At 46.6% G+C, this 27,224-nt stretch overlaps 1 protein-coding gene and 1 long non-coding RNA gene across 4 annotated transcripts in view; one reads left to right on the top strand and one right to left on the bottom strand.

Moving 5' to 3' along the window:
• The window catches only part of MYO7A (myosin VIIA), a 139,774-nt gene extending 135,980 nt beyond the window's left edge, over positions 1-3,794 (bottom strand). For all 3 annotated transcript variants that reach the window (XM_073548622.1, XM_073548624.1, XM_073548623.1), the window contains exon 1: positions 3,648-3,794. In XM_073548622.1, the coding sequence (XP_073404723.1) occupies positions 3,648-3,758 (111 nt within the window). In that variant the 5' untranslated portion in view covers positions 3,759-3,794. The remainder of the gene's footprint in view (positions 1-3,647) is intronic.
• The window catches only part of LOC141051613 (uncharacterized), a 134,428-nt gene that overhangs the window by 22,379 nt on the left and 84,825 nt on the right, over positions 1-27,224 (top strand). The window lies entirely within an intron of this gene.

Genomic DNA, 27,224 nt, shown 5'->3' with positions numbered 1-27,224 from the left:
ATATAGCCTCCCCTTGCACTGCACACACAGTGACTGGTGTGTTGTGCAGGCCAAATTGCTAGCAGCAGAAGCAGTTTTTTTTTCTTCTCAGCAGGACAAAAAAAAAAAATTGGGATTGCTTTTAAAAAAGCAGTTTGCGGAGCAGTGGGTAAACAGCAATGCCAGCCTGTCAGGAAGCCTTAAAAGGCAGCCCAACAACCAACACCACTGATACACCACTATATAGCCTCCCCTTGCACTGCACACACAGTGACTGGTGTGTTGTGCAGGCTAAATCGCTAGCAGCAGAAGCAGTTTTTTTGTCTTCTTCCCTGCCTAACGCTCTCCCTACAGAATCAGCAGCAACCTCTCCCTATACTAAGATCGGCAGAAGTAAGATGGCGGTCGGCGTGCACGCCCTTTTATACCCCCTGTGACGCCCACCAAAGCAAGCCAATCACTTGCATGCCCTTCTGAAAGATGGTGGTGACCCGTGCCTATGTCATCACGTTGCCCACAGTGTCCGTGGATCCTGATTGGCTGAAAAAGAGCGCAAAACAAACTTTTGAAACGCGACTTTGGCGCGTAAGTCGCCGACCTCGTGGCCGGCCTCATCCTAGGGTCGGGTTTCGTTTCATGAAACCCGACTTTGCCAAAAGTCAGCGACTTTTGAATTTTTTCGACCCGTTTCGCTCAACTCTAATGATTACCCAATACTTCAGTCAAACGGGAGACATCAGACCTCAGTTCTTCTGATTGGTGGGGGTCCTGCAAAGGGCGAACTCTTCAGTCGAAACAGTAATGTCTTACTTACCGTAAATGGGAACTCCAACTAATAAAAAATCTGCTCAAGGAACGCTTCCAATAAACAAAGTATTGATCGATAATCATCAATTACAAAGATAAAATAAATGACCCCAGAAAGACCCGCAAAGCACAAGAGTGCTGCGGCCCCTGTAACCCCAGAGTTGCTGCATGTCAGCATTATTAATGCAAGGTCACACACCAGAGTCTCCCAGGTGAACACATCTCCGATTCTTATCATCAATTATTCAGGGTGGTGATAGGGTTAATTTTGCTCAAACAATGGCAGCCGCAACGCACATTAAATCTTAATGCAGATCTTGTAGAGAGGAGACCTACGATCGACCATAATTATCTGTCTCACATCTCAGCCCCGTATCTTTGTGACACGGATGAGCTGCGAGCGGATACTGTTGCCAGATTGTCACATTACTTCAAAAGTTTAGCGACTTTGCAGATACTTTATATCACGTCTCGTACTCCAGTCACATCTAAAGCTGCATTTAAAAAAAAAAAAAGTGCTGCCTGCCAAATGAAATATAACATCCAAGCCAAAAGAATATACAGCAAGTGATCTCCAATAATGGACTGTTAGTAATATAAACCAGCAGGGGGCAGAAGTGAGGTGACAGGCGCTGTGCAGAAAAGCCATTAGGAAAACAGCAACATTCTAGAAGCAGTTCTGGGAATGAGTGGAGTATTAGTCATCACTTAGTAGGTAATTAAAAAACCTTATGTACAATGTCACATTATCTATATATATATATCTATATATATACACACTGCTCAAAAAAATAAAGGGAACACTAAGATAACACATCGTAGATATCACTGAATTGAAATATCGCAGCTGCAAATCTTTATTCATTACATAGTGGAATGTGTTGAGAACAAGAAAACAAAAATGATCAATGTAAATCAAAATTAATATCCTATGGAAGTCTGGATTTGGAATGGTACTCAAAATAAGAGTGGAAAATCAAATTACAGGCTGACCCAACTTCAGTGGAAATGCCTCAAGACAAGGATATGATGCTCAGTAGTGTGTGTGGCCTCCACGTGCCTGTATGACCTCCCTACAACGCCTGGGCATGCTCCTGATGAAGCGGCGGATGGTCTCCTGAGGGATCTCCTCCCAGATCTGGACTAAAGCATCCGCCAACTCCTGGACAGTCTGTGGTGCAACGTGACGTTGGTGGATGGAGCGAGACATGATGTCTCAGATGTGCTCAATCAGATTCAGGTCTGGGGAACGGGCGGGTCAGTCCATAGCTTCAATGCCTTCATCTTGCAGGAGCTGCTGACACACTCCAGCCACATGAGGTTTGGCATTGTCCTGCATTAGGAGGCACCCAGGGCCAACCGCACCAGCATATGGTCTCACAAAAGGTCTGAGGATCTCTTCTAGGTACCTAATGGCAGTCAGGCTACCTCTGGCGAGCACATGGAGGGCTGTGCGGCCCTCCAAAGAAATGCCACCCCACACCCTTACTGACCCACTGCCAAATCGATCATGCTGAAGAATGTTGCAGGCATCAGATCGCTCTCCACGGCGTCTCCAGACTCTGTCACATGTGCTCAGTGTGAACCTGCTTTCATATGTGAAGAGCACACAGGGTGCCAGCGGCAAATGCCAAGAGTCCTGCACGGTGTTGTGCTGTGAGCACAACCCCCATCTGTGGACGTCGAGCACTCAGACCATCCTCATGGAGTCGGTATCTAACAGTTTGTGCAGACACATGCACATTTGTGGCCTGCTGGAGGTCATTTTGCACGGCTCTGGCAGCGCTCCTCCTGCTACTCCTTGCACAAAGGCTGAGGTAGCGGTCCTGCTGCTGGGTTGTTGCCCCACTACTGCCCCCTCCACATCTCCTGGTGTACTGGCCTGTCTCCTGGTAGCGCCTCCAGCCTCTGGACACTATGCTGACAGACACCGGAACCCTTCTTGCCACAGCTCGCATTGATGTGCCATCCTGGATGAGCTGCACTACCTGAGCCACTTGTGTGGGTTGTAGAGTCCATCTCATGCTACCACGAGTGTGAAAGCACAACCAACATTCAAAAGTGACCAAAACATCAGCCAGAAAGCATTGGTACTGAGATGTGGTCTGTGGTCCCCACCTGCAGAACCACTCCTTTATTGAGGGTGTCTTGATATTTGCCAATAACTTCCATCTGTTGTGTATACCATTTGCACAACAGCATGTGAAATTGATTGACAATCAGTGTTGCTTCCTAAGTGGACAGTTTGATTTCACAGAAGTTTGATTTACTTGGAGTTATATTCTGTTGTTTAAGTGTTCCCTTTATTTTTTTGAGCAGCATATATAGTTTTCACTTCCAGGCTGGGATATGATCACATGACGTTTTTAGGATATGAAGCTCCAGTTTTCTGATACAGAGCTCCAAATCCCCTGCATAAAAATCCGTCCATGATAAAATGTTGCATCCTGCAGACAACACTAAGGGGAGCTGACTACATACAGTTTTACTATTGGGCTTAATGCATAAATTGTATTTAGTAAGCTCTACTGCTCCCCTAGTGGTGGCTTCAGTCAATCAGAATGTTATCATCTAACTACTGCAGAGGGTTTGGAGCTTTGTATCGGTACAATCGAGCTTGGATGGCTGGAGTTTTGGTGGGTTTTCATTTTCAGGTTCTGGTCTGTAACTATTACACAAAGGTGACTGCAAGCTACATGTTTCTTTCACCCTTTCCCTTCTCCTAGACAAGGGATCTATTGCAACACAGGATTTGGGGCGGACCAATCACTAATGTTTTGTCATCTTCTCAACTGCTCCATCACAGCTTCCTCCAAATCGTAAAAAATGAGCGGCAACAATACATCATGCAGACGACTCACATATATGAGGTGCTCCCGGTATCGAATGAGTAGATTACGCAGGATCCCGGCCTCATTGAGATCCCCCAGGCGGATCATGTCCTCCACTCCATGGATGGATGTTGGGTGCATCGGTTTAATGTTTGTTGCATTTTGTGGAGATATCCAGTGTTCCTGTAAGTGAAACGGATCAATATAATAGACATTCCTTGATAATAAGGTCTTTTAAAGGGCCATTCTTCATACGAACCAAAGGACTTGACGATCATTCCTGTGCTGTCTATGTCATGCAAGGCACACTATGGTTACTAACAAAATGGCAGCCCTGAAGACAAGGTCCATTTCACACTACTTCACTCAGTATAGCCACTATTCTGTTAGTCATGGAAGAAAAATCCTTGTCAAGTTGGAACATTGTCTAGAGAATTTCACTAACACGGCAAAAAAGTCCTCCTCCCCATGTATAATTCTATAAAAATAGACCGTTTACATATAGAGATTAAAATGCCTGTTTCCCTGGTGGTCTAGGTTGGGAAGTATTTCTGCCTTCTTCCCTGGTGGTCTAAAGTAGTGGATAGATTCATATTTGCTTCCTTGTTTGTCTAGGGCAGTAGAAAGATTCATGCCTGCTTACCGGGTGGTCTAGAGTAGTAGAAAGATTCATGCCTGCCTGCCTGGTGGTCTAGAGATCTGAAGGGATCCATAATTGCTTACATGATGATCTATTGTAGTAGAAAGATTCATATCTGCCTACCTGGTGGTCTAGAGATCTGAAGGGATTCATAATTGCTTCCATGATGGTCTAGGGTAGTAGAAAGATTCATGCCTGCCTACCTGGTGGTCTAGAGATCTGAAGGGATCCATAATTGCTTCCCTGATGGTCTAGGGTAGTAGCAAGATACATGCCTGCCTACCTGGTGGTCTAGAGATCTTAAGGGATCCATAATTTCTTCCCTGATGGTCTAGGGTAGTAGCAAGATACATGCCTGCCTACCTGGTGGTCTAAAGATCTGAAGGGATTCATAATTGCTTCCATGATGATCTATTGTAGTAGAAAGATTCATATCTGCCTACCTGGTGGTCTAGAGATCTGAAGGGATTCATAATTGCTTCCATGATGGTCTAGGGTAGTAGAAAGATTCATGCCTGCCTACCTGGTGGTCTAGAGATCTGAAGGGATCCATAATTGCTTCCCTGATGGTCTAGAGTAGTAGAAAGGTTCATGCCTGCCAATCTGATGGTCTAGAGTAGTTGAAAGATTCATGCCTGCCTACCTGGTCATCTAGAGTAGTAGAAAGATTTAGGTCTGCCTACCTGGTGGTCTAGAGATCTGAAGGGATTCATAATTGCTTCCATGGTGGTCTAGGGTAATAGAAAGATTCATGCCTGCCTACCTGGTGGTCTTTTATGTTGGTCTTGGGTAGTGGAAATATTTATGCCTGCTTTTCTGGTTGTCTATGGATAAGGGATTCATGTTTGCTTCCGCGGTTGTATTCAGTAAGTTTTATGCCTGCTTCTCTTGTGGTCCAAGGTAGTGAAAAGATTCATACCTACTGATATCTGATAGTTTAGGGTAGTGGAGGGATTCATGCTTGCTTCCTTGGTAATCTAGGGTAGTGAAGAAACCCATGTCTGCTTCTCTTTTGGTGTACGGAAATGGAAGAACCGATGATGTCTTCCGTGGTAGTCAAGTGTAGAGGAGGGATTGACGCCTACGTCCCTGGTGGTCTAGGATAGCAGAGAGATTCATGACTGACATCTTTGTGGTTTTGGGAAGTGGAAGGACTCATGCTTGCTTCCCTGGTAGTCTAAGGAAACTAAGGGCCTCATGCCTGCTTCCCTTATGGTCAAGGTAGGTAGAATAACTCAAGCTTGCTTCCCAGGTGGTCTAGGGAAGAGGAAGGACTCACACCTTTCCATGTGGTCTATGAAAGTAGAAGGATTAGGTTTGCTTCCCTGGTGGTCTACAGTAGTGGAGAGATTCATGTTTGCTGCCCTTGTGTTCTAAAAAAGTGAAAGGACTCATGCCTGTTTCCCTGGCTGTCTAGGATAGTGTAGACATTTTTCTCTCTTTTTCCCTATGATGTAGGGTAGTAGGTTTAGGCTACTTCTCTAGTGGTTTAGTGTACAAAAGCATCCATACCTGGTAGCCTAGTAGCCTAAGGTCAAGGAAGGTTGAATGCTTGCTTTCCTGGTAGTATAGGGCAGTGGAGATATTTTCGACCATCTTTCCTAGTGAACTCGAATAGTGATGAGATTCGTTAACTACTGTCCTTTTTGTCTCCTGTCTGCTTCACCAGGTATCAGGGGTAGTGGAGATTCTTGTGATCCAGGGGAGTGAAGAGATATTCTGGTAGACTAAGGTTATTCATGCTTACTTTCCTAGTGGTCTAGGATAGTAGAATGAATCAGTTACTTTTCCGGTAGCCTAGGGTCTTGGAGTGGAGAATCCCTGCTTTTCTGGTAGTCTAGGGAAGGATTTATTATCCATATTCCTGGCAGTCTAGGGTAGGGTTCGATGCTCATTTCTTAAGCTTAATTACCGACAAACCCTAGAGATAGTCCTGACCTGAGTGTACCCTCAAGCATTGGGACAGCTCTACGGTGGGAAGCCCTTGCAAACAACTCTTTAAATCTCAGCTTCCTGGAAACGGTAATTATGGAGGAAAGTCAAGGTTAACTGTGGTCACCACTTACATTTCCTTCATCATCCAAGACCTGGATCTGACCGGAGTCACACAGCTTAACCACGGCTCCAACCGGAACATCAAACTCTCGACCCGTCTTGAGGTCCAGCCAGACATAATCGCCCTGAAAGACAGAACTAATACGATTACACTCCGTTCTTCGATGGGAATAAAACCCTCTAATTATCCACCATAAAGATGAACACATGAGGAACCCAATCAGAATTTAGGTGGACCTTGGCCCAGGTGTATCATCCATCCTGGTGCAATCTGGTCAACAAGACTTTAGTAAGACCACCGAATAACAAGGTGATGACCCCTTTCTTCTTACTTGACATGGGATGTATAGGCAATTCTTGGTGACTTCTCAATCAGCCAATCTTAGGATCAACCTCAAAAATGTACTTGACCTGGCAGATAAAAGGGTTTTCCACCAAAAATTGTATGTCTGGGTTTATGGAGTCCTACATATTTAGGACTGTCCTAGAAAATTGAATTGCTGGACTGTTTTCTGTTTTAACACCCTGGCAATTTTTACGGTTTTGTTTTTTCCTCTCCTTCTTCCAAGAGCCAGAACTTTTTTTTTTTATTTTTCCTTTGAATTGTTTTTTTTTTTTTTTGCAGAACGAGTTGGCATTCTGAATGACACTATTAATTTTATTATACTACGAATATGTATGGAAAAACGGGGGAAAAAAATTCCAAGTGGGATGAAATGGCGAAAAAATATAACCGCGGCAGAGTTTTTGGTTTTGCTTTTATGGTGTTAATTGGGCATTAAAAAATGACCATGAAATGTAACTTTTCAGGTCAGTATGATTACGGCAATACCAAATTTTTTTAAATTAACGTAAGAGATAAAAAAAATTTGGTTTCAATATTAATTTTTTGAGAACCGTAACATTTTTATTTTTCCGTGGATGGAGCTGGGTGAGGGCTTTGTTTTTTGTCTGGGGAGCTGAAGTTTTTACTGGTAATATATTGGGATAAATATGACTGCTTTTTTTGCCCAAAAACATGGATTTTTTGTGATAACTCACCGTAAAATCCTTTTCTCCGAGACGCTCATTGGGGGACACAGATACTGTGGGTGTATGCTTCTGCCGCTAGGAGGCAGACACTAAGTGAAAAAAAGAGGTTAGCTCCTCCTCCGTCATATACACCCTCGCCCCTATTGCGGGCGGAACTCAGTTTGGTGCCAAAGCAGTAGGAGGACAACAAAATCAAGCTTAATACAGGTACAACATGTCCAGAAAAGGACCACCCTTATATCACATAAATAAATGTGTATTAACTAAACAGAAACAGAGCCAACTGGCTAATAGGGTGGGTGCTGTGTCCCCCAATGATCGTCTCGGAGAAAAGGATTTTACGGTGAGTTATCACAAAAATCCATGTTTCTCCTTCGCCTCATTGGGGGACACAGATACTGTGGGACGTCCTAAAGCAGTCCCTGGGTGGGAGATTGACTCACCGATCCAAGCTACATGCACCTCTTGTTTAAAAGGTACGCCACCGCTGCTTGGAGAATCCTTCTACCCAGACTCGCATCCACCGAGGCCTAAGCATGGATATTATAATGTTTGGCAAATGTTTGCAGGCTGGACCAGGTTGCTGCCTTGCAAACCTGTTCCGTCGAAGCCTGGTGCCGAAGCGCCCAAAAGGCGCCCACTGCCCGGGTAGAATGCGCTCCAATCCCTGCTGGAATCGGTGTGCCTCTAATGCGGTAGGACTCCTGAATCGTCCAACGAATCCATCTGGCTATGGTCGATTTTGAGGCAGCGAGTCCCTTCCTGCGCCCTTCGGGGAGAACGAACAGCGTGTCCGTCTCACGAAAGGGTGCCGTCCACGACACGTACCTCCGGAGGGCTCTTACCAGGTCTAACGTGTGAAGAGCCTTTTCCACATGGCGCACCGGTGCTGGACAAAATGAAGGCAAAACAACATCTTCATTAATGTGAAAAGAGGATACGACTTTCGGCAGAAAAGGAGGGGCTGGTCTGAGGACCACCTTATCCTTATGGAAAGTGAGGAACGGAGCTCGGCAGGATAGGGCCGCCAGCTCTGAAGCCCGCCTGATGGAAGTGATGGCCACTAGGAACACCACTTTCCAGGAAAGGTACCTCAAAGAGATATCCTGAAGCGGTTCAAATGGAGCTTCCTGCAGAACACTTAGGACCATGTTAAGGTCCCAGGCGTCCATAGGCGCCTTATAGGGAGGTACCAAGTGGGAGACTCCCTGAATGAAAAGTCTTCACCTGCAAATTGATAGCAATTCTGTGCTGGAACAGGATGGATAAGGCTGATATTTGTCTCCTGAGGGAACCTGGGGCAAAGCCCGAGTCTAATGCTCTACCGACTGAGCTATCCGGGCTCTCTAAGCCCGACTGGAGAAAAGCCAAAATGTTGGGGATCGAGAATCCTAGCGGGGAAACACCAAGCAAAGAACACCTTCCAGGTGTGGTGGTAAATTTGTGCTGAAGCAGGCTTATGGGCGCATTGTAGCGACCACCTCGCTCCCGAACCCTGCCCGGGTTAGAATCCAAGATTCAACGGCCATGCCGTCAAACACAGGGTCCCTGAGTTCGGGTGGCAAATCGGCCCTTGAGACAGTAGATCTGGGCGCTCTGGCAGGTGCCAAGGAACGTCGACGAGCAGCTGCATTAGATCTGCGTCCCACGCTCGACGGGGCCAGACTGGGGCCAGCAGGATCGCCGGCACCCCTTCCGTCTTGGATCTTTTTGATGACTCTCGGAAGTAGTGGCAGTGGGGGAAATAGATATGGGAGGCGAAACTGGTTCCATGGCAGAACCCACGCGTCCACCGCGAATGCCTGTGGGTCCCTGGCCTGAGCAACATATGTGGGCACCTTGGCATTCACTCTGGAAGCCATCAGGTCCACATCTGGAGATTCCCACAGTTGACAAATCTGCTGAAAATCTTCGGGATGTAGAGACCACTCTCCGGATGCTAGACCCTGCCGGCTGAGAATTTCTGCTGCCCAATCTTCCATGCCCCGGAATGTGGACAGCCGAAATCACCAAGTGGTTTGCTTCGGCCCACTGAAGAACGAGCTCCACCTCGCGCATGGTTGCTCTGCTGTGGGTGCCCCCTTGATGATTTATGTAAGCCACCGCCGTGGCGTTATCCAATTGAATCCAGACGGGGCGGCCTGCTAGAAAGTGAAGAAACTTCTGCAGAGCCAGCCGAATTGCTCGTATCTCCAATAAGTTGATCGGGAGGCGTGCCTCCTGTGGCGACCACCGTTCCTGGACTGTGTGGTGGCGAAACACCGCTCCCCCACCGAGGAGACTGGCGTCGGTTGTCATTACCAGCCAATGATCTGGGGGGAAAGGTTTCCCCTGGGCCAGAGAGGAACTGGTTATTCACCATCCGAGCGACTGCCTGACTTGGGAGGACAGTTGGCACCGCCGATCGAGCGTGAAAGGATTCTTGTCCCAGGCTGACAAGAGGGAGTGCTGCAGGGGGCGAAGGTGGAACTGGGCGACAGGTATCGCTTCCATTGCTGCCACCATTTTCCCTAGAATCCTCATCCCGGATCAGATGGTATGATGGACTGGTTGGCGAAGTGTCCGGACTCCCTGCCGGAAAGCTAGCGCCTTTTCCTGAGGGAGAATTACCAACCCTCGGCAAGTGTCGAAGATAATTCCTAGGAAGGAGATCCTCTGAGCTGGCACAAGGGATGACTTCTTTGCATTGCCAACCATCCTAAGCGGGCAAGAGTATCTAGCATGAAGTTGACCTTTTCCTCGCATGCTCATATTGACAGGCCCTTGACCAAGAGGTCGTCCAGATAAGGCAAGACGACTATGCCTCGAGAATGCAGTGTGGCCATGACAACTGCCATAACCTTTGTGAACACTCTGGGAGCCGTGGCTAACCCAAACGGTAGCGCTACGAACTGAAAATGTTGATCGCCGATGGTGAAGCGTAGAAACCTCTGATGAGGAGGAAAAATGGGAATATATAGATATGCGTCCTGGATGTTTATTGAGGCCAAGTATTCTCACTGCTCCATGGCCGATATGACTGAACAGAGAGACTCCATCTGGAAATGTCTGATCCTGATGAATTTGTTCAGAAGCTTCAGGTCCAAAACTGGCCTGACAGAGCCGTCCTTTTCGGGAACCGCAAAAAGGTTGGAATAGAACCCCTGAGCTCTTTCTTGCACGGGAACAATGACTCCGTTGTGCTGGAGCGATTTGATGGCTCCCAACAGAGCCCTTGCCTGAGTATCCACCCTGGGAAGTCGGGAAGAAAAAACCGTCTTGGAGGATATCTGACAAATTCTATTCTGTAACCCGAGGCCACCAATTCCTTTCCCCATGCTTCGTGAGCGACATTGACCCAGACGTAGTGAAACCAGAGTAGGCGGCCGCCCACCTTGCCGGTGTCGTCTGGTAAAGGCCTCGAGTCATTTGGCTGATGATCTTTGTGATCTGGATCCTCTCCATCTGGGCTGCTGAGCATGCATTCTCCCCAATGGGTTGGTTCTATATGAGACCTGCCATTCCCTATCCTGGTTGGGGCAGCCTGAGGCAGCGGAATTGGCCGTTGTAGTCCTCCCGGGGTTGCAAAAGGCCCGAAAACGTGCCTAAAAACGGGTGACGAAAAAGCATTTTGTCCTTTTGTTGAGGGAGAAACTCGCTCTTTCATCCTGTGGAGTCGGAGATACAGTAAGTTGATCCAACTTCTCCCCAAATAGGTGGCCGCACTGATAAGGCAGGGAAGGACTTCTTAGAAGTAGAATTGGCTCGCCATGACCTTAAACAAAGGGCTCTTCTGATAGAAATTGCATTAGCAGCAGCAAGTGCATTGATTACATAGTCTCCGGCCTTCGCCATCTGACCTGCGACCTCCGAAATCTCTGCAGGTAGATCCTGCTCCTGCGTGACCTTGTTTAATGTTTCTGACCATGATATCATAGCCTTGGCTACCCAAGTTGCTGCAAATGAGGGAGCGAGCGCTGACCCTGACGCCTCATATACTGAGTGAGCTAAGCTCTCTATAAGGCGATCCGTGGGATCCTTAATTGAGGAAACACTAGGGACGGATAGCAGGGTCTTAGTGGCTAGGCGCAAAACCGGAGGATCCCCAACGAGGATTCCATCCATTTTTTACGGAGGTCCGGAGCAAACGGATACCTTGTTTCGAGTGCGTTTTGACCCGAGAAACGCCTGTCTGGACGTTCTCTGTGCCGCTGCACTATGTCCTCAAACTCCGGGTGAGAGGAAAAAATTCTGTGCGGGCGCTTCACTTGCCTAAATGCCATTTCATGCCCTGTAGCCGCTGCGTGACGCTGGAGTATCCAGGTCAAGGGGCTCATCTGAGTCGCATTCTGAGGTCTGCTCGCTTTCAACCACTGGTGATGGGGAGCGAGAAGCAGAACTTACGGATGCCAAGGCACCGGATGAACTGGGCGACATCATGTGGATTAGTTTCCCTTGGGTCTGCCTGGAGTGAGAGCGGCCCCTGCAGGCGAGGGGCTCTTGTGAGGTGGAGGTCCCCTCTAAGGCCGGCGAGCCACTGTCCCTGCCCCCATCTGAGACCTGAAGGGACTCAATTGCATGAACTGTGACAGTGATAGGACCCACTCTGGGGGGCTTGGCACACTGGTCGCGGTCGCAGGGGAGGACGGACACTGAGGTTCTGTTAGGCGTCGGGTTGCGGGCACTGTACAGCGGGAATCCTGAGCCTTGTCCTCTGTGGTCTGCCCACACCAGTATTGTGGGTTTGGTCGCAGGGGAGGGCTCCTGAGCGCGTTTGGAGTCGCCGGCTTTGCATAATCGCTTGCTCTGCGCCCGCGGAAACGCAGCCCGACAAGAGATGCATTCTGCTTCTTCAGACATGCTGTATCTGTCCGCTGCCGGGGATAGGGGGAAGGAGGTAGCACCTCGTTTTCCCTCCGGTCTCCCGGGCAGCTCTTACTCTAGTCCTGTGCCCCCCCGTCCCTGGACGCCTCCGCACAAAAATCGCTCGCCACCAGCCGTGGGGCGAACCGCCAGCATATAGACCGGCCCAGGGGCAGTATTTCCGGGTCTGCGGCCTAGCCGCGCTCCGAAGACGGGGACTAAATTTATCCCCCGCCGCCCATGCCTGGGGGTCGGGCCGCCGGAAGTGACGCGCGGCCCGGAGGCGGAACTTTCGGTCACGGCCTAGCTTCGGCTAAAGCCGCAGCCTCAATTTACCCCCTGCCTGCGACGGGGAGGAACGGGGGGGGACGACTCCATGGCGCCACAAAAAGATCGTGCTACTTACTGGCGCGGGCTTCTCCGCACCGCTCTGCAGCCACTGGCCGGTGGCATCTGACAGCTAAGGGCTCCAGCCCCGGATCTTCGCCGCAGGAGCCCTCCCAGGCGCTCTCCTCACTGACGATCCTCTTCAGCTTCCCAGCTCAGGTATGTGAGTGGGCCTTGACAAAATAGGATGGTGCAGGCACCCTAGCTCCATCTAACCCCTTCAGGGGGTGAGGAGAGGTACCGTACGCCGCCTTGCAGCACCGCAGTCTAAGCATTGGTGGAGCCGCACGGACTAGTCTTGTGCCTCTGTACAGCCCATGGCTTCAATACCTAGGGGTGGTCAGGGCTAAGTCCGGCATTGTGTCCCACGTCGAGGGAGAGGATACGTGGAGGGACAATCGCACGTGCTCGCCCGTTGATGGTTTGGGGAAATCGGACCCTTTCAATAGGATCCGTTGCCCCTGTCTCATCTTCATAGATGGTAAAAATAATATAAAAAATGGTCTGGGGAAAATGGCCCAGATATGTCCCACGGTGCGGGAGAGGATACGTGGAGACGATACTCAACACGTGCTCGCCCGTTGATGGTTTGGGGAGATCAGACCCTTTCAATAGGGTCCGTCACCCCTGTCTCATCTTCATGGAAAAAAAAAAAAAGATAAAGTCTGGAGCAAAACCAGACGTGTGTGCCTCCATGGACACTAAGCAAAAAACTGAGTTCCGCCCACAATAGGGGCGAGGGTGGTATACGACGGAGGAGGAGCTAACCTCTTTTTTTCACTTAGTGTCAGCCTCCTAGCGGCAGAAGCATACACCCACAGTATCTGTGTCCCCCAATGAGGCGAAGGAGAAAACTAATTTTGAAGTCTAGATTTTTTTATTCTCATTATGGTATTTTACAGAACAGGTTAATTAATTTTACAGTCTGCTAGAAGGGGTTGTCCCATAAATTATAAACATGTATATCATCAATCCACAGAATTGGAGATAAATATATGATCGCCCATATGTGATTTGTTTTTATTTCTTTAAAGACTGTAGTATCATCAGAGAAAACCATGCAAAGAAAAAAAACACATTACTTTAATCTGGCATTTTGTAGTCCAGAATCTGATGACGATCTAGTCACACATAGACATTAAATCACTGGTTCACCAGGACATTACAAAACTGTAATCAATAATTGAAATTTAGGTTGAAAGTCACTATATTATCAAGAAAATGGCACTAAACTGCTGCAAGGAACAGGTGGGAGAATACTAAATTAGTGGATCACCTGGGACAGGACAATAAACTATAACATTTTCAGGGTGGGACAGAACCACTAGATCGCCAGAGCCAGGACACAACTATTAGGGGGCCAGGGACAAAACATTAGAAAACTAAATCACCATGGTCAAGACACAACCACTATTCATCAAGGTCAGGATGTTAAACCACTAGGACCACCATGGATGGGACACTGAACCACTAGATCGCCAGGGTCAGGACACAACATCAAACCATTAAATTGCCGGTGTCAAGACACAACCACTACATCACCAAGGTCAGGATGCTAAACCACCAGGACAACACGGACAGGAAATTAAACTACTAGTTGGCCACAAACAAAACATTGAACCACTAGATTACCAGGGACAGGAGACTGAGCGACTAGATCATAAAAGACAGGACTGAACCACTAGATCCTTAGGGACAGGACACTAAATCACTAGGTCAATGGGGACAGGACACAAAACCACTAGATTACCAGGGACAAGTCACTAAACCAATGGATAAACAAGATAAGACACCATCATGAATACCACACATTCCTGGCATGAGTGAATGGTCAAATGGCCTCAGATATAAGATTTGCACATTTGCGGTCACGCAGCAAATGGATTCTCATCTGCTTCTCTCCATTTTCAGACTATTTAACCACTTAATAACTTTTTTTGTTTTTTTTTCACTGTCATATTCCAGGAGCCCTGATATGATGGTATTTTTCTTTCCACGTTGGGCTTGTTTTTTTTTTTTTTTTGCGGGATGAGTTGTAGTTGTCAGTGGCACCATTTTACATATCACTTATTATCAAACATTCACTAACTCTTTTAGAGAAGAAAAACACCTATACAAAGCGTGAACAAAGCCCCCCAAACAAAAATGACATAAAAAATAAGTTTATTGAAAATACAAAAAAAATAGATGTCGGGAGATGTAAAATGACCATACAGAAAAGAACAAACAAAACACTGGAACCAAAAAGTAGGAATGAGTGGTATCCAAAAGTTAAATTGAATCCATCAAGATACACAATTTTTATATACAGTATCTGCACCGCAAATTCCAATCATAAGTAGTCTTCTAGAAATAAAGTGCAGATTACAAAGAGTAGGGGTGCCTCAGTAGGATACACATATATCAGTGCATAAACAGCTCTGGGCATAAAGTTCTGTCTCTGACAACCCCTAGTGTGGCATATAAAGGGTGTATGGTAAATAGAATGCAGTAAATAAAAACCTCATAAAGGAAGACAGAGACAAAAGAGAATGGCACACCATGGGTCAAGGTAAAGAATAAAGGCAAATACCCAGGAAGCTGGAGGTCCCAGTCTAACACCTTGACGCGCGTTTCGATGTCTTCCTCAGAAAGGGGTGCACCTTAGTGTAAAGGTGTGTATATTTATGCAATCAAATTATTACAGTTCTTTTATTTTCCATCTGAAAAGATTTAGTTTATTTTTTTAATGGATCTGTACAGATTATGGGCGACATTTAAGGTTGAAAAAGTTCTGAAATATTTCTTTTCGGTAGTATTTTTTTTACATGACAAAAACCTGACATATAAACAGGGGAGTATAGGAATTATGGCCACGGTTTATAGACAACACACCGAACATCAGACCACTAGGGAAATAATTCTAAATTACTGTGGTGCAGCTAAATCACTGGATCGCCAAGGAAAGGAAACCTGTAGCCCCAATCATCAATGCGATTACCCAAGAAACTCTGCAAAATCATTTTGAAAAATTGCAAACATTTTGCGCGCAGCAAGGAATTGTGCAAAAATGTTGCTACATTTTGGGGTTTTTTTTGCACCAGTTTCTCCCAGCTTTACCACACAAGCCAAGCCAGATCTCACACTTTGCACTGACGAGGGGCTGTACCCCAAAACACAGTGTTTGCAAATTGAGATTCTGGTTTGGCTTTTATCCTAGGTCATGTGACAAGGCTCGTTAAAGGGTCGATATTGACTTTTAGGATTGCTACTTCCAATAGGTGGCACTAGAGTTGTAGTCATCTTCCTCTCTGATGAGACAATTTGCATATTTGCTTTAAAGGGGTTGTCCGGGCTTTTCACATAATCTCAGTACATATCTGGGCTGCAGAATTATGACAATAAGTAATTTACTTTCTGTCACTAGTTTGCACGGTTTTCTAGATATTCTGAACAGAACGTCCAAGGGGGGGTGTTATGGCATTGAAATGAGAACTAGTCGTAATCTCCTACTCTACTCCAAACATGCCCTCTATAGCAACAACCCCACCCTCCGTAGCTACAGGCCCTCCCCGTCCACATGAAGCAGCCCTCATCACACAGTAAGGAATTCTTCCCCTCTAGCAGCCTCACCACTTAGAGCAGCTGCTCCTCCCCCAGACACATGCTGAACAGTTATCTATGGAAAGTGAATCTAGTGAGGAGGGAAAATCGTCCTGTATTCTGGGCCACTCCATGATTACAATACATAACTCATTATCAGTGATTCCTTCCCTCACTGTCCCACTGTCTGCTGCTGTGTGAAGACATCAGTGACACAGAGCTGTCTCACTCACACAGCAGAGGCTTTGTCACACAACAGATTACTCAGTGACTGCCATCCCCTGTGCAGATTAGAAGCTGCAGACCCCCATCACTGGCCATCACACAGTCTGTTCTCACTGCTGCCAGCAGCCTGGAACAGTGAGGGAAGGAATTACTGATAATGAGTTATGTATTGTAATCACGGAGAGGCCCAGAATACAGGACGATTTTCCCTCCTCACTAGATTCACTTTCCATAGATCACTGTTCAGTGTGTGTCTGGGGGAGGAGCAGCTCTCTGCTCTCTGCACGGAGGCTGCTGGATGGGAAGAATTCATTACTGTGTGAGGAGGGCTTGTTCATATGGACGGGGAGGGCCTGTAGCTACGGAGGGTGGGGTTGTTGCTATAGAGGGCATGTTTGGAGTAGAGTAGGAGGTTACGACTAGTTCTCATTTCAATGCCATAACACACCCCTTTGGACGTTCTGTTCAGAATATCTAGAAAACCGTGCAAACTAGTGACAGAAAGTAAATTACTTATTGTCATAATTCTGCAGCCCAGATATGTACTGAGATTATGTGAAAAGCCCGGACAACCCCTTTAAGTCTCCTCATCTCGGCATGCTTAGCATGTCAATATCCGCAAGGAGAAACAATACTTCTTGGATATCCCAGCTTTACCAAAATAGATGGAGCTGGGGGAGGACGGGGTAGTGACACCACTGCTGGTCTAAATCATGACAGGCTGGAGCTTTCCTTACTCTAGAAATTTGACTCCATTCATTGACTGGAGTAAGATTTGTGGCGAGGCCCATTGAGGTGCAGGCAACTTGGCAGACGCTTCCGATTCATTCACGGGTGTGTGCTTCTTAATGAATCAGGAGCATCCAAAACGCTTTCTCAACCAGACATTTTTTTCTTCCACTTTCCATCATATCATTGTATTATCTGTTACGGTTTTACGGTGTCCATTGTGCAATAAAAATGACGTGCAACAAGATTTCATATTTTGATAGTTCAGATCCGACGACATTCTTCTTTATTTTGAACTGGGGAAAAGAGTGTGATTTGAATTTTTATGCTTTTTTAAAAAAATGATATTAAAATTTTTATTTTATTTTTTCACTTTTTACCTTATGTTTTAATCTTAGTTTAGTATTGCAGTATATAGTCTAAATCACGGTCTTCTGTAACGGCTAGCCACGGACTGGACTTCACGAGAGTACCAACATTGCAGTGACGGGGAGCCTTTGGCAGACCCCTAACTACTGTGGCAAACCATCAGCACACTGCGATCATGTTATGGGGCGATCATTAGATGCCCAGAACCGATGCCTGGACCAGTGATTGACAGCGGAATTTAAGGGATTGATAGGAGCAATCAGTGCGCTGTTCGTGGCAGATGCTGGCTGTGTAACACAGACCTTGAGCCCTCTCGAACCTACATCCATAATGTTCCCTTAAGGGGGTTAAACAACAGGGTTACAAGGGACAAGCTATTTAATTTGTACTGTTGATCATTGGTGCCGGGATGCATAAATAAATTGGGGTAAAAAGGGCAGGATACTGTTAAATTATCTTGGACCGAACATTGCCCTGTGGCTGTTACACATGATATCAGATCACTAAGATCTAGGCAGGATGCCAGTGAGAAACCAGGGTGTTGGTTTGTATTATTGCTTGGCATGGGCGGTGGCAGCAGATTATTACTGCCAGCCAGCTGTGATTGTATAAAATGTAAGCACCCACTTGGCAAAAAAAAAGCCCATTGATGCCTAAGAACTATGCATGGCACGGTCTAGAATATACGCTGAGCATAGCCCAAGACGTCATCTGACCACAGGTCAATATCAATAAGAAACATTCTACTTCTTTCTCAGAAATGTGGTCTGATCGCCACAACCCACTATACACACACTGTCTTCACACGGGATACATACGCTGTAATGCCGGCCATAGGCAGAGTTAGGCGAGATAAAAGCCTGTGGGCCATTGGGAAAAATGCATGTAGGGGTGTGTGTATATGTGTATGTGTATATGGATGTCTGTGTGTAAGTGTATACATAGGTGTGTGTATGTATATACTGAATATGGTATGTCCATGTGTATGAAGGCAAGTGTGTATATAAACAGTATCCAGAATCCCGGAGTGTCTATCAGCCATATCCTCCTTCTCCTCTCGCTTCTTCAAACTCAATGTGGACAAATCCGAACTGATCATCTTTCCCCCATCTCACAGATCTTCCTTACCTGACCTATCTCTATAGCAGAGGTCCGCTGCCTCGGAGTAACCCTTTACTCTGCCCTGTCCTTCAAACCACACATCCAGGCTCTCTCCACCTCCTGTGGCCTCCAGCTCAAAAATATTTCCAGAATCCGTCCCTTCCTCCACCCTCAAAGCACTAAAATGCTTATGCATGCCCTCATCATCTCCCACCTCGACTACTGCAACATCCTTTTCTGTGGCCTCCCTGCTAACACCCTCGCACCTCTCCAGTCCATCCTTAACTCTGCTGCCCGACTAATTCATCCCTCTCCTCGCTACTCCTCCGCTTCTCCCCTCTGCAAATCTCTTCACTAGCTCCCACTCCCTCAGAGTATCCAGTTCAAATTACTAATACTGACCTACAAGGCCATCTATAACCTGTCTCCCCCATATGTCTCTGAACTACCTCCCTTTATCTTCCCTCACGTAATCTCCGGTCCTCCCAAGACCTCCTTCTCTCCTCCACACTTATTCGCTCCTCACCCAACCGCCTCCAAGACTTCTCCCGAATATCCCCAATCCTCTGGAATTCTTTGCCCAAACACATCCAACTATCAACCACACTCAGATCCTTCAGACGGAACCTGAAAACCCATCTCTTCAGGAAAGCTTACAGCCTACAATGATCCCCGTTGCCTCCCCACCACTACTGGAGCTACTGCCTCACCATCACTGGAGCTGCTGCAACCCCCCAACCTACTGTCTCCTTCCCCACCATCCTGTAGCATGTAAGCCTGAAAGGGCAGGGTCCTCTCCCCTCTGTATCAGTCTGTGATTGTTAGTTATTTTACTGTAAGTGATATCTGTAATTTGTATGTAACCCCTTCTCATGTACAGCACAATGGTGCTTTATAAATAAATAATAATAATAAACAGTATGTGTGTGTGTGTGTATATATGTATGTCTGTGTATAAGTATACATGTGTGTATATGTACACATGTGCATGTAGATGTATATGTATCGATATATAAGTGTGTGTATATTATAGCAATGCCAGGTAGTCTAGGGTTAAATCCTAGCTCTGCAGGCTTTGACAAGTACACCTGGCTAGCTCTGCATATAAGTAGGCTAGGTGTTAATCTAAGGCAGTCAGCTAAGGGAAGCTTGAATATGAACAGAGAAACAAGCGAGAATTTCTGTGAGAAGAGTCTGCTCAGGCCGTGTACACCAAACTGCAAGGCTAGCTCAGCGGTGTCTGACGTAGACAGGGTCTTTGCTGTTAGGTTAGCGCCTGCACAAGAATATCTATTTATATTTATGAGTTTGTTTTGGTGCTGTGCAACATGTGGAAAGCAAAAAAAACCTGCAACTGTTTGGACCAAAACTGCGTTGCCTGCGGAAATGCTACCTAGGGCCTGATGCCTAATGCCTACCAGAGAGAGCGAATGCCTACAATTGGTGGAGAATGCGGGCATGAAGGTCCAGAGAGCACAAGTGATTGCAGTGTAAAAATGTAATGTCCTGGGTAATGGCAGCTACAGCATTGAGAACATAGTCTGAAAGCATGGAGAAGCTTGGTAGGCAATTACTCCAGAAGCTGACCCAACAGAAGACTAACAAACTCCTGGTCCAGAAGTTTCAACAGCAGCAGGAGTTGTGACAGCAGTTACAAGAGCACCAGAAGCATCAGTAGAAGTTACAGTGGGTTCAGCAGCAGTTAGAGTAGGTTCAACAGTAGATTGCTGTCTGGGCAGAAACTGTCTGGGTCAAGGATATAGCATCATCCGCCAGCCAAAGCCAAGTTAACCCGAGAAGCAAACATTACGGGAGGCCTTACAGAAGATGACTCTAGAGGAAGACGTCAAGGCTTTCCTGACTGTATGTGAAAGGGCGTCAGACAGAGAGAAACTGCCCCCCAGGGCAATGGGCAGATGTCCTATCTCCATATCTTACTGGTGAACAGCAGAAAGCATACTACGACCTACAGGATGCCAAGGATTATGACAAGCTGAAGGTAGAGATTATGGCACTTTTGGGCATCGCCCTGGCAGTTTGAGCACAAGAGGTGCACTTCTGGCACTACTAAAGGGACAAGACTCTCTGGTCCCAGATGTTTGGCCTGTTACACCTGATGCAAAATGTCTGCAGTCCGTAACATGTTTCCCAGCCCAAATGGTGGAGAGGGTATTGATGGATCGGTTTATCCATTTATTCATGAAGTCGGTGCAAAGCTGGGTTGCCCAGGGATATCCACAGAATGCAGAAGACCTGGTGGGCCTGATAGAGATAGTCGGCTGTGAAGAGCTCCTTAAGTTGTCAAGGGAGTCTGAGTTCACCCGTCGGGGATACCCAAAAGAAGGGACCCAATATAACATCTGAGAGGCTCACTAGGTCCCAGGAGGGGTCAGAGCCAGGATCAAGGGGTACATTTCATAATATTATTTGTTGGAGGTGTCATGCCCTGGAGGCATATATAATTAGCCAACTGTCTCCTGACCTCATAGCCAGTGGACTGTGGCATAGGCAGGCACTGTTCCTACTTTGCCTACCTTGCCTGTAGGGCTATTCCTCATCCTGGCGAGGGGCCCCCAGTGTGTCAGGTAACAATTAACAGTGTGCAAGCGACTGGTCTCCTGGACTTTGACTGTTTGGTGAGCCTGATATTGGCCACAATCCCACATGTGCAAGTCCACAGGAAAGTGGTGGATGTTAGGTGTATCCAAAGAGACATCAAAAACTTTCCTGTGGTCCAGGTCGACATACGCAAAGATTGTGGTGCTGTGTCCCACAAATTGGAAGTACTCAAGGACTTGTTGCATGCTATTGTTATTGGTCGAGATTTTCCTTTGGTCTGGGATTTACGAGCTGATACTAACGCACTCTATAGTTCAATATGTCGCCAGGAAGTGGCTATGGTCACAAAAGCACATAATGTAAATTTCCATTCACTGTACTGGCTTGAAAGGAGGATGAGGAGAATGAAGACAATATCCCTAACCTGGAAGAGTCCCAGGACAACTATGGGGTTGCCCAGCTCAGGGACATAACCGTAAGGGTATGTGCCAACAATCAGGAACTGCTGACGCTGCGTATTTATGCAGCGTCAAATCCACAGCGGCCAGCTGTGACAGCATAGTGGATGGGATTTCTAGAAATCCCATGTCCACCATGTGTGCATAGTCGCCTGCCGCTCACCCGTGGACACTGACATGCGGCGCATCTTTCAAGACCACAGCATGTCAATTTCTCTTGTGGAGAAATTACATCAATAGAATGTGTTGAATGCGGTAAATCCGCACCGTTCAGTGAACACATGCAGATTTACATGCATTCAATAGAAGGCAGCGCTTTGGATGCAGCGAACATACGTAGCTTCCAAAGCGCTGTTAGTTCCGGATCTTGGACAGCCGGCCTAAAGGTACTCTGGAAAATGTAAGCTTGTTAAATGGGGTTCCCCAGGAGACAGGAGACAATCAGTTTCCGCAAGGGGAAAGGCATATTGATCAATTGGTCATGGGACCAAAGTGCAGGAATAGGTAAAAGAGAGCCTCCTAAAGGTCCAAGAGGAGAAATCCAGGGGGTATAATTGGTCGGCTCGAATGAGATAATTTAAGCCTAGTGATCGGCTACTTGTGTTAGTGCCCACAGGAGAGACCAAGTTTGTTACCCAATGGCAGAGGCCCTATAGGGTGGTGGAAAAAGTGGGAGAGGTAAACTATAAAGTACACCGACCAGGGAAAAGGAAGGCCTTTCCCATATATTATGACAACCTGCTAAAACCTTGGAAGAATAGGGACCCCCTAGAAACCCCTTGCTTGTTAGCACAGTAAGAAGCTAGCACTCTGCATGTTAAAGTAGCAGCAAGTTTGTCACCTTCCCAGAGACAATATGGCTGGAAATTAGTACCCAAACATAGAGGCAGGGTCTTGGAGTCTCTCTCTCTCTAAAACGGATCTGTCGCATCAGTTTTTCACAATCTGCGCAGGATCCGTTTTTTCAAACTTTGACGGATTGCAACTGATTGTAAAAAAAACTGATGTGTGAAAGAGGCCTTATGTGTATACATGCGTTGGTGTGTATATGTACTGTATGTCAGTGTATAGGTATGTGCATAAGCAGGTAAGTATATAGGCGTGCGAGTATATATATGTCTGTATGTAAGTATATAGGTAATATATGCATGTGTGTATGCATACATGTGGGCATGTAGATGTGTGTGTTTATATGTTATAAATTCTCGGCCTGTGATAATTGGGTGTAATAAATCCTGGACCATGCCGACCTCATGTTACTCAGTAGCTCGGGCCATCGCAATGACCAATCTGACCACCGGATAGTCTATAGCATCCCCGTGAATGCAGCGGACGATCCTACCAGGGATCAATTGGAGACGGAGGGTCATCAAACTCCGAGTCTGGTAGTCCAGTCATTTGCAGAACATTCACATTTACCGGACAAATTTGGGGCTCCTTGCTGGGTGGACAGACCACACTGCAGGCCGGATAGGCGTAGAATGAACATCGGCGTCCCATTCTACAGTCCATTTGCCCAGCGGTCAGGGGACAACGGGCAGCTATATGACCTGGGCTGTGACATCTCCAGCAAATTACATCTCCCGATGAGACCCTCGGCATGACCTCCTCCCCCCTTCATCTTTGGATGCCTGCCCTACCCCTTTTATAGCCTTCACCCCCTGATGGGACTTCCATTATGGAGTGGATTGCCTCCCCGAGGAATCGTTGACCCCCTGATAATTTTTGAATAGTACAACTATGTCATCGTCATTCCGGGGATCTTCTTGGACAACCTAAACCTGCATCGGGCTTGTAAGGGAGTGCACAAACTGGTCCATTACAACTTGCTCTACCATCTGCGCTGAGGTAGAGGACTCCAGCTGCAATCACTTTTGAGCAAGGTGCAGCAGATCAAACATTTGGGAGAGAGGGGGTTTGTCATGGTGGTATGCCCAGTGGTGGACCCATTGTGCCCTGACAGACATTGTCACCCCAAGCACTCCAAAATTTTCACTTTCAACTTTGTGTATTCTTTGACATCCTGTAATGCTAAATCATAGTAAGCCTTTTGTGGCTCACCCAATAAGTATGGCACCAGGTCTTCTGACCACTACTCTGGTGGGAGGTTGTTTTTTTTGGCGACCCTTTAAAAAACGGTTATAAAGGCCTCTATGTCGTCTCCCAGGATCATTTTCTGCAACGCTCTCCTCACCACCTTCCACATAGAAAAATCATCAGCCGACTGCTGCTGGGCTTGCATCAGGTGTTTAATCAGATCCCCTTATGCTGTCTGCTTTCTCCACCAAATGTAGCAATGCTACTCACTTGGGAGCGATGTGAGGTATCTCAGGAACTGTTTCTATTTAAAAGTCCAGCTGGTTTATTTCCATTCTCATAAACCACATCACAAGAAACTCAAATACAGTCTTTGTCCAGCACAAGGTAAACCTAAAGCAAAAAGTTGGAATCCAAGAACAAGAAAGAGATCAGAGATCACGCTCATAATCAAGGAGCACCTCAAACATGTATAAAAAACATGACACTTTATTAAACAGCTATAATGCAACAGCAAAAAAAACACATTTAAAAAACAGAGACATCCTGTTCAAAATCATGCCCTATAATAAAGGCAATGACAACCCCACACCTGAAAATCTCCCCCTGAACAGCACAAAAGATATATATGTGTATATATATATAGGAACCGCTACAGGTGGTCCAACATTCACCACTGGGATACTAATTAGACAATTCTGGGAGAGATCAAAAAAACAGCTGCTATGTCACATCAATGTTGCATGAATTTATAACTAATACAGTTACAAATAATTGCTGTCATACAGACCCAGATATGAAAAGTAGATTAAAAATATAAAAGTCCCAGCAAGGGACTTAGAATGGATACCAAAAATTACCCCAGAAGAACTAGACAGTATACACAATAATTTTAGAGTGCATGTAGCTGAAGCCTATAACTAGTGCCATATGGGTCCAATAAAGCAAGCATCCAAATATCAAGGCGAGAAGGCAATAATAGCCACACTCAATCCAGACTTTTTAAACAATCGCCAGGAAATAATAAGACTGGCAAACTGCAATACAAGAGATAGATAAACCTATTCCCAAGGCAAAAAAAAAAATCACACATCAGTTACATGTGGAGCCAAAGATGCGAGCCAGGGCCCTGGCAGGGGGGAGAGGTGGGGGATAAATTCCCACGCGTATCGCCACAGATTGTGGCTTCCTCAGGGAAGGAAGAGCATGTGCTGCTTTGCATTTGCAAGCGATATATACCCATATAATCAGAATATGTCATTCACCTGTGCAATTTGAAAACCAAATGGAGATGTATGGATGCGTCCATCTTGTGATGCTCACGCAGGAACGGGGACAAATAAAGTTAGATAAAAAAAAAAAGGGTAAGTGTACTGTACATATGCAGGAATGTCAGAGACACAGAAATGGCCGGAGTGAGCCTCCCGGCCCCCTGTAGGAGGCATGGGCAGAGGCCATCATGACGGGGGGTTGGAAGGTTTAGTGGAAGGAAGGGTTAATGGGGAGGGGGAGCTGGGGGGTATTTAAGCCAGGGGCTGGGGGGTTCCCGCCCTCTGTTCCTGCTTCCCCGGCTCCAGAACAGTCCCACCCTCCCTCCCTTCTTTTTGGGCAGTGGGTTGCGATTCTACTTTTGGGTCATGGCGGTTTTGGGGGAGGGAGGAGTCCTTAAAGTCGGTGGAAATTGGTTTTGGAGACTCGGTGTGTAGGGTCTCCTTCATTAAAAGGTATGCTTGTCGTGATTTGGTGAAAGGTGGATGCGGAGTTTTTCCGTCGAAAGAGGGCGGATCTCCAAGTAGTTTGTGGACAATATCTATTGGTGTGCTGGTGCTCCCGAGCCTGTGGGGTAACGGCTGGGAGCAAATGGACGGGGTTTGTTCACAATATTTTGGACTACTTCACCATGATCTTGTGGCTTCAAGGACTTCTCCTTCCAGTGTTAAAGCCTTTGTACTTATGTTATTTATGATACAGTGTTTACTCTTTGTTTTGTTGATATAATAAAAGGCTGCTGTGGCCATAAAAATTCCAAAGAAAATACTCGTGTCTGTGTATTAGTTGGCGCCGGGGTGGTGGTGGGGTTTTTTTTTCATGGTCACGCAGGGGTATCGGGGGAAAGTCAAGACGCTTGATCTCCCCACGAGGTAAACACTTGACAATACCAACGTCAAGCGAGCACAAATCCACATAACATGCAGTGACATTCAACTGCACAGGCGCCAGATTTTATGTGACAAAGTCGGCGCTTTTTTTTTTTTTGAGAGACATCCACCTGATATATGTCCAAAAAATGCGATAGCAAAACTAATGGAATTTACATAATAAAATTGAGAAAGCCGACATATTGCGCATGCGCCGTACATCGGACACATACTGAACGTTATTTGCAATCACAATCCGATGCGCAGGCGCCTAACACAATCTAACAGTTATGAAACCTTAGATAAAGGGTCCACCTCTCGCGTGCCCAAGACATAGTGGGCGTTAGCAACAACAACATAACGTCACAAACAAATGCGCAAGCGCAATGTATAGTTCAGTGATAACGACGCTTTTTAGAGGAGATATCTCCCTGCTGCATGCTAAATGCCTATCCATATATGCAAAGTTCAAATGCGCATCAGATATAATGATATCTGAGCACACTAAGTGCGCTCATATACTGGGCGCGGTTTTAGAATGACAATCGGTTGCGCAAGTGTTAAACATTCTATAGCAGTTACAACCCTTTAGATAAAGTGTCCACCTCTCACATGCCCAAAACATAATAGGCATTGACAGCGACAGCATGACATCACACTCAGAAGCGCAGAGTATAATTCAATGATAATGGCGCTTTTGGAAGAAATGCCTACCTATTGCACGCCAGATACCCATCCATGCATACAAAATACAAATAAGGCGCACCAAATACAACAATATCTGAGCACACTATGAATGGAATTTAATCAAATGAAAAGATGTACATATATAAAGCATATAAAATACACGCAAAATAGCAGAGATATGGGTCCACTAACGAGCTAATAGTTCGATTAAATATCCATAAAGCGAAAAGTGCAACAGCGACCTCAGCAGCGATCTCGCTACGTTTTACAGGTAGCAGCGACCAGGCCCCTGCTGTGAGATCGCTGGTCGTGTCGGAATGGCCTGGACCTTTTTTGATCGTTGAGGTCCCGCTGGGTAGCATGCATCGGTATGTTTGACGCCCTACCAACGACCTCGTTAGCGACTCAGAACCGAGACACTCTAGGCGTGGACCGCCGACATCGTTACAGAGGTCGCTACAGGTCGCCATATCGTTGGGAAGATCTGACCGTTTGGCATCTCACCAGTGACCACATAGCGACGCAGCAACGATCCCTACCAGGTCGTATCATTGTCGGGATGGTTGTAGCATCGCTGAGTGTGACGGTACCATCTCTGGCTGCAGCTTATCACTTAGAGAACAAAAGGATCTACAGTCCCAAATCGTACATGCTGGATTCTTATCTCCCCGGATCATCGTCAGTCAGAGCCCCCATACCCAATGGACTGTCAGTGGAACCTGTTGGTATCAGGGGGTTTGGCCAAATTTAGTCTAATATTTATGGG

Source organism: Dendrobates tinctorius, unplaced genomic scaffold (assembly GCF_039654945.1).
Source record: "Dendrobates tinctorius isolate UK_male_01 unplaced genomic scaffold, ASM3965494v1 ptg000157l, whole genome shotgun sequence".
Classification (NCBI taxonomy): Eukaryota; Metazoa; Chordata; class Amphibia; order Anura; family Dendrobatidae; genus Dendrobates; species Dendrobates tinctorius.
The sequence above is the reverse complement of the archived record's forward strand: the minus strand, read 5'-3'. Positions and strand labels throughout refer to the sequence as shown.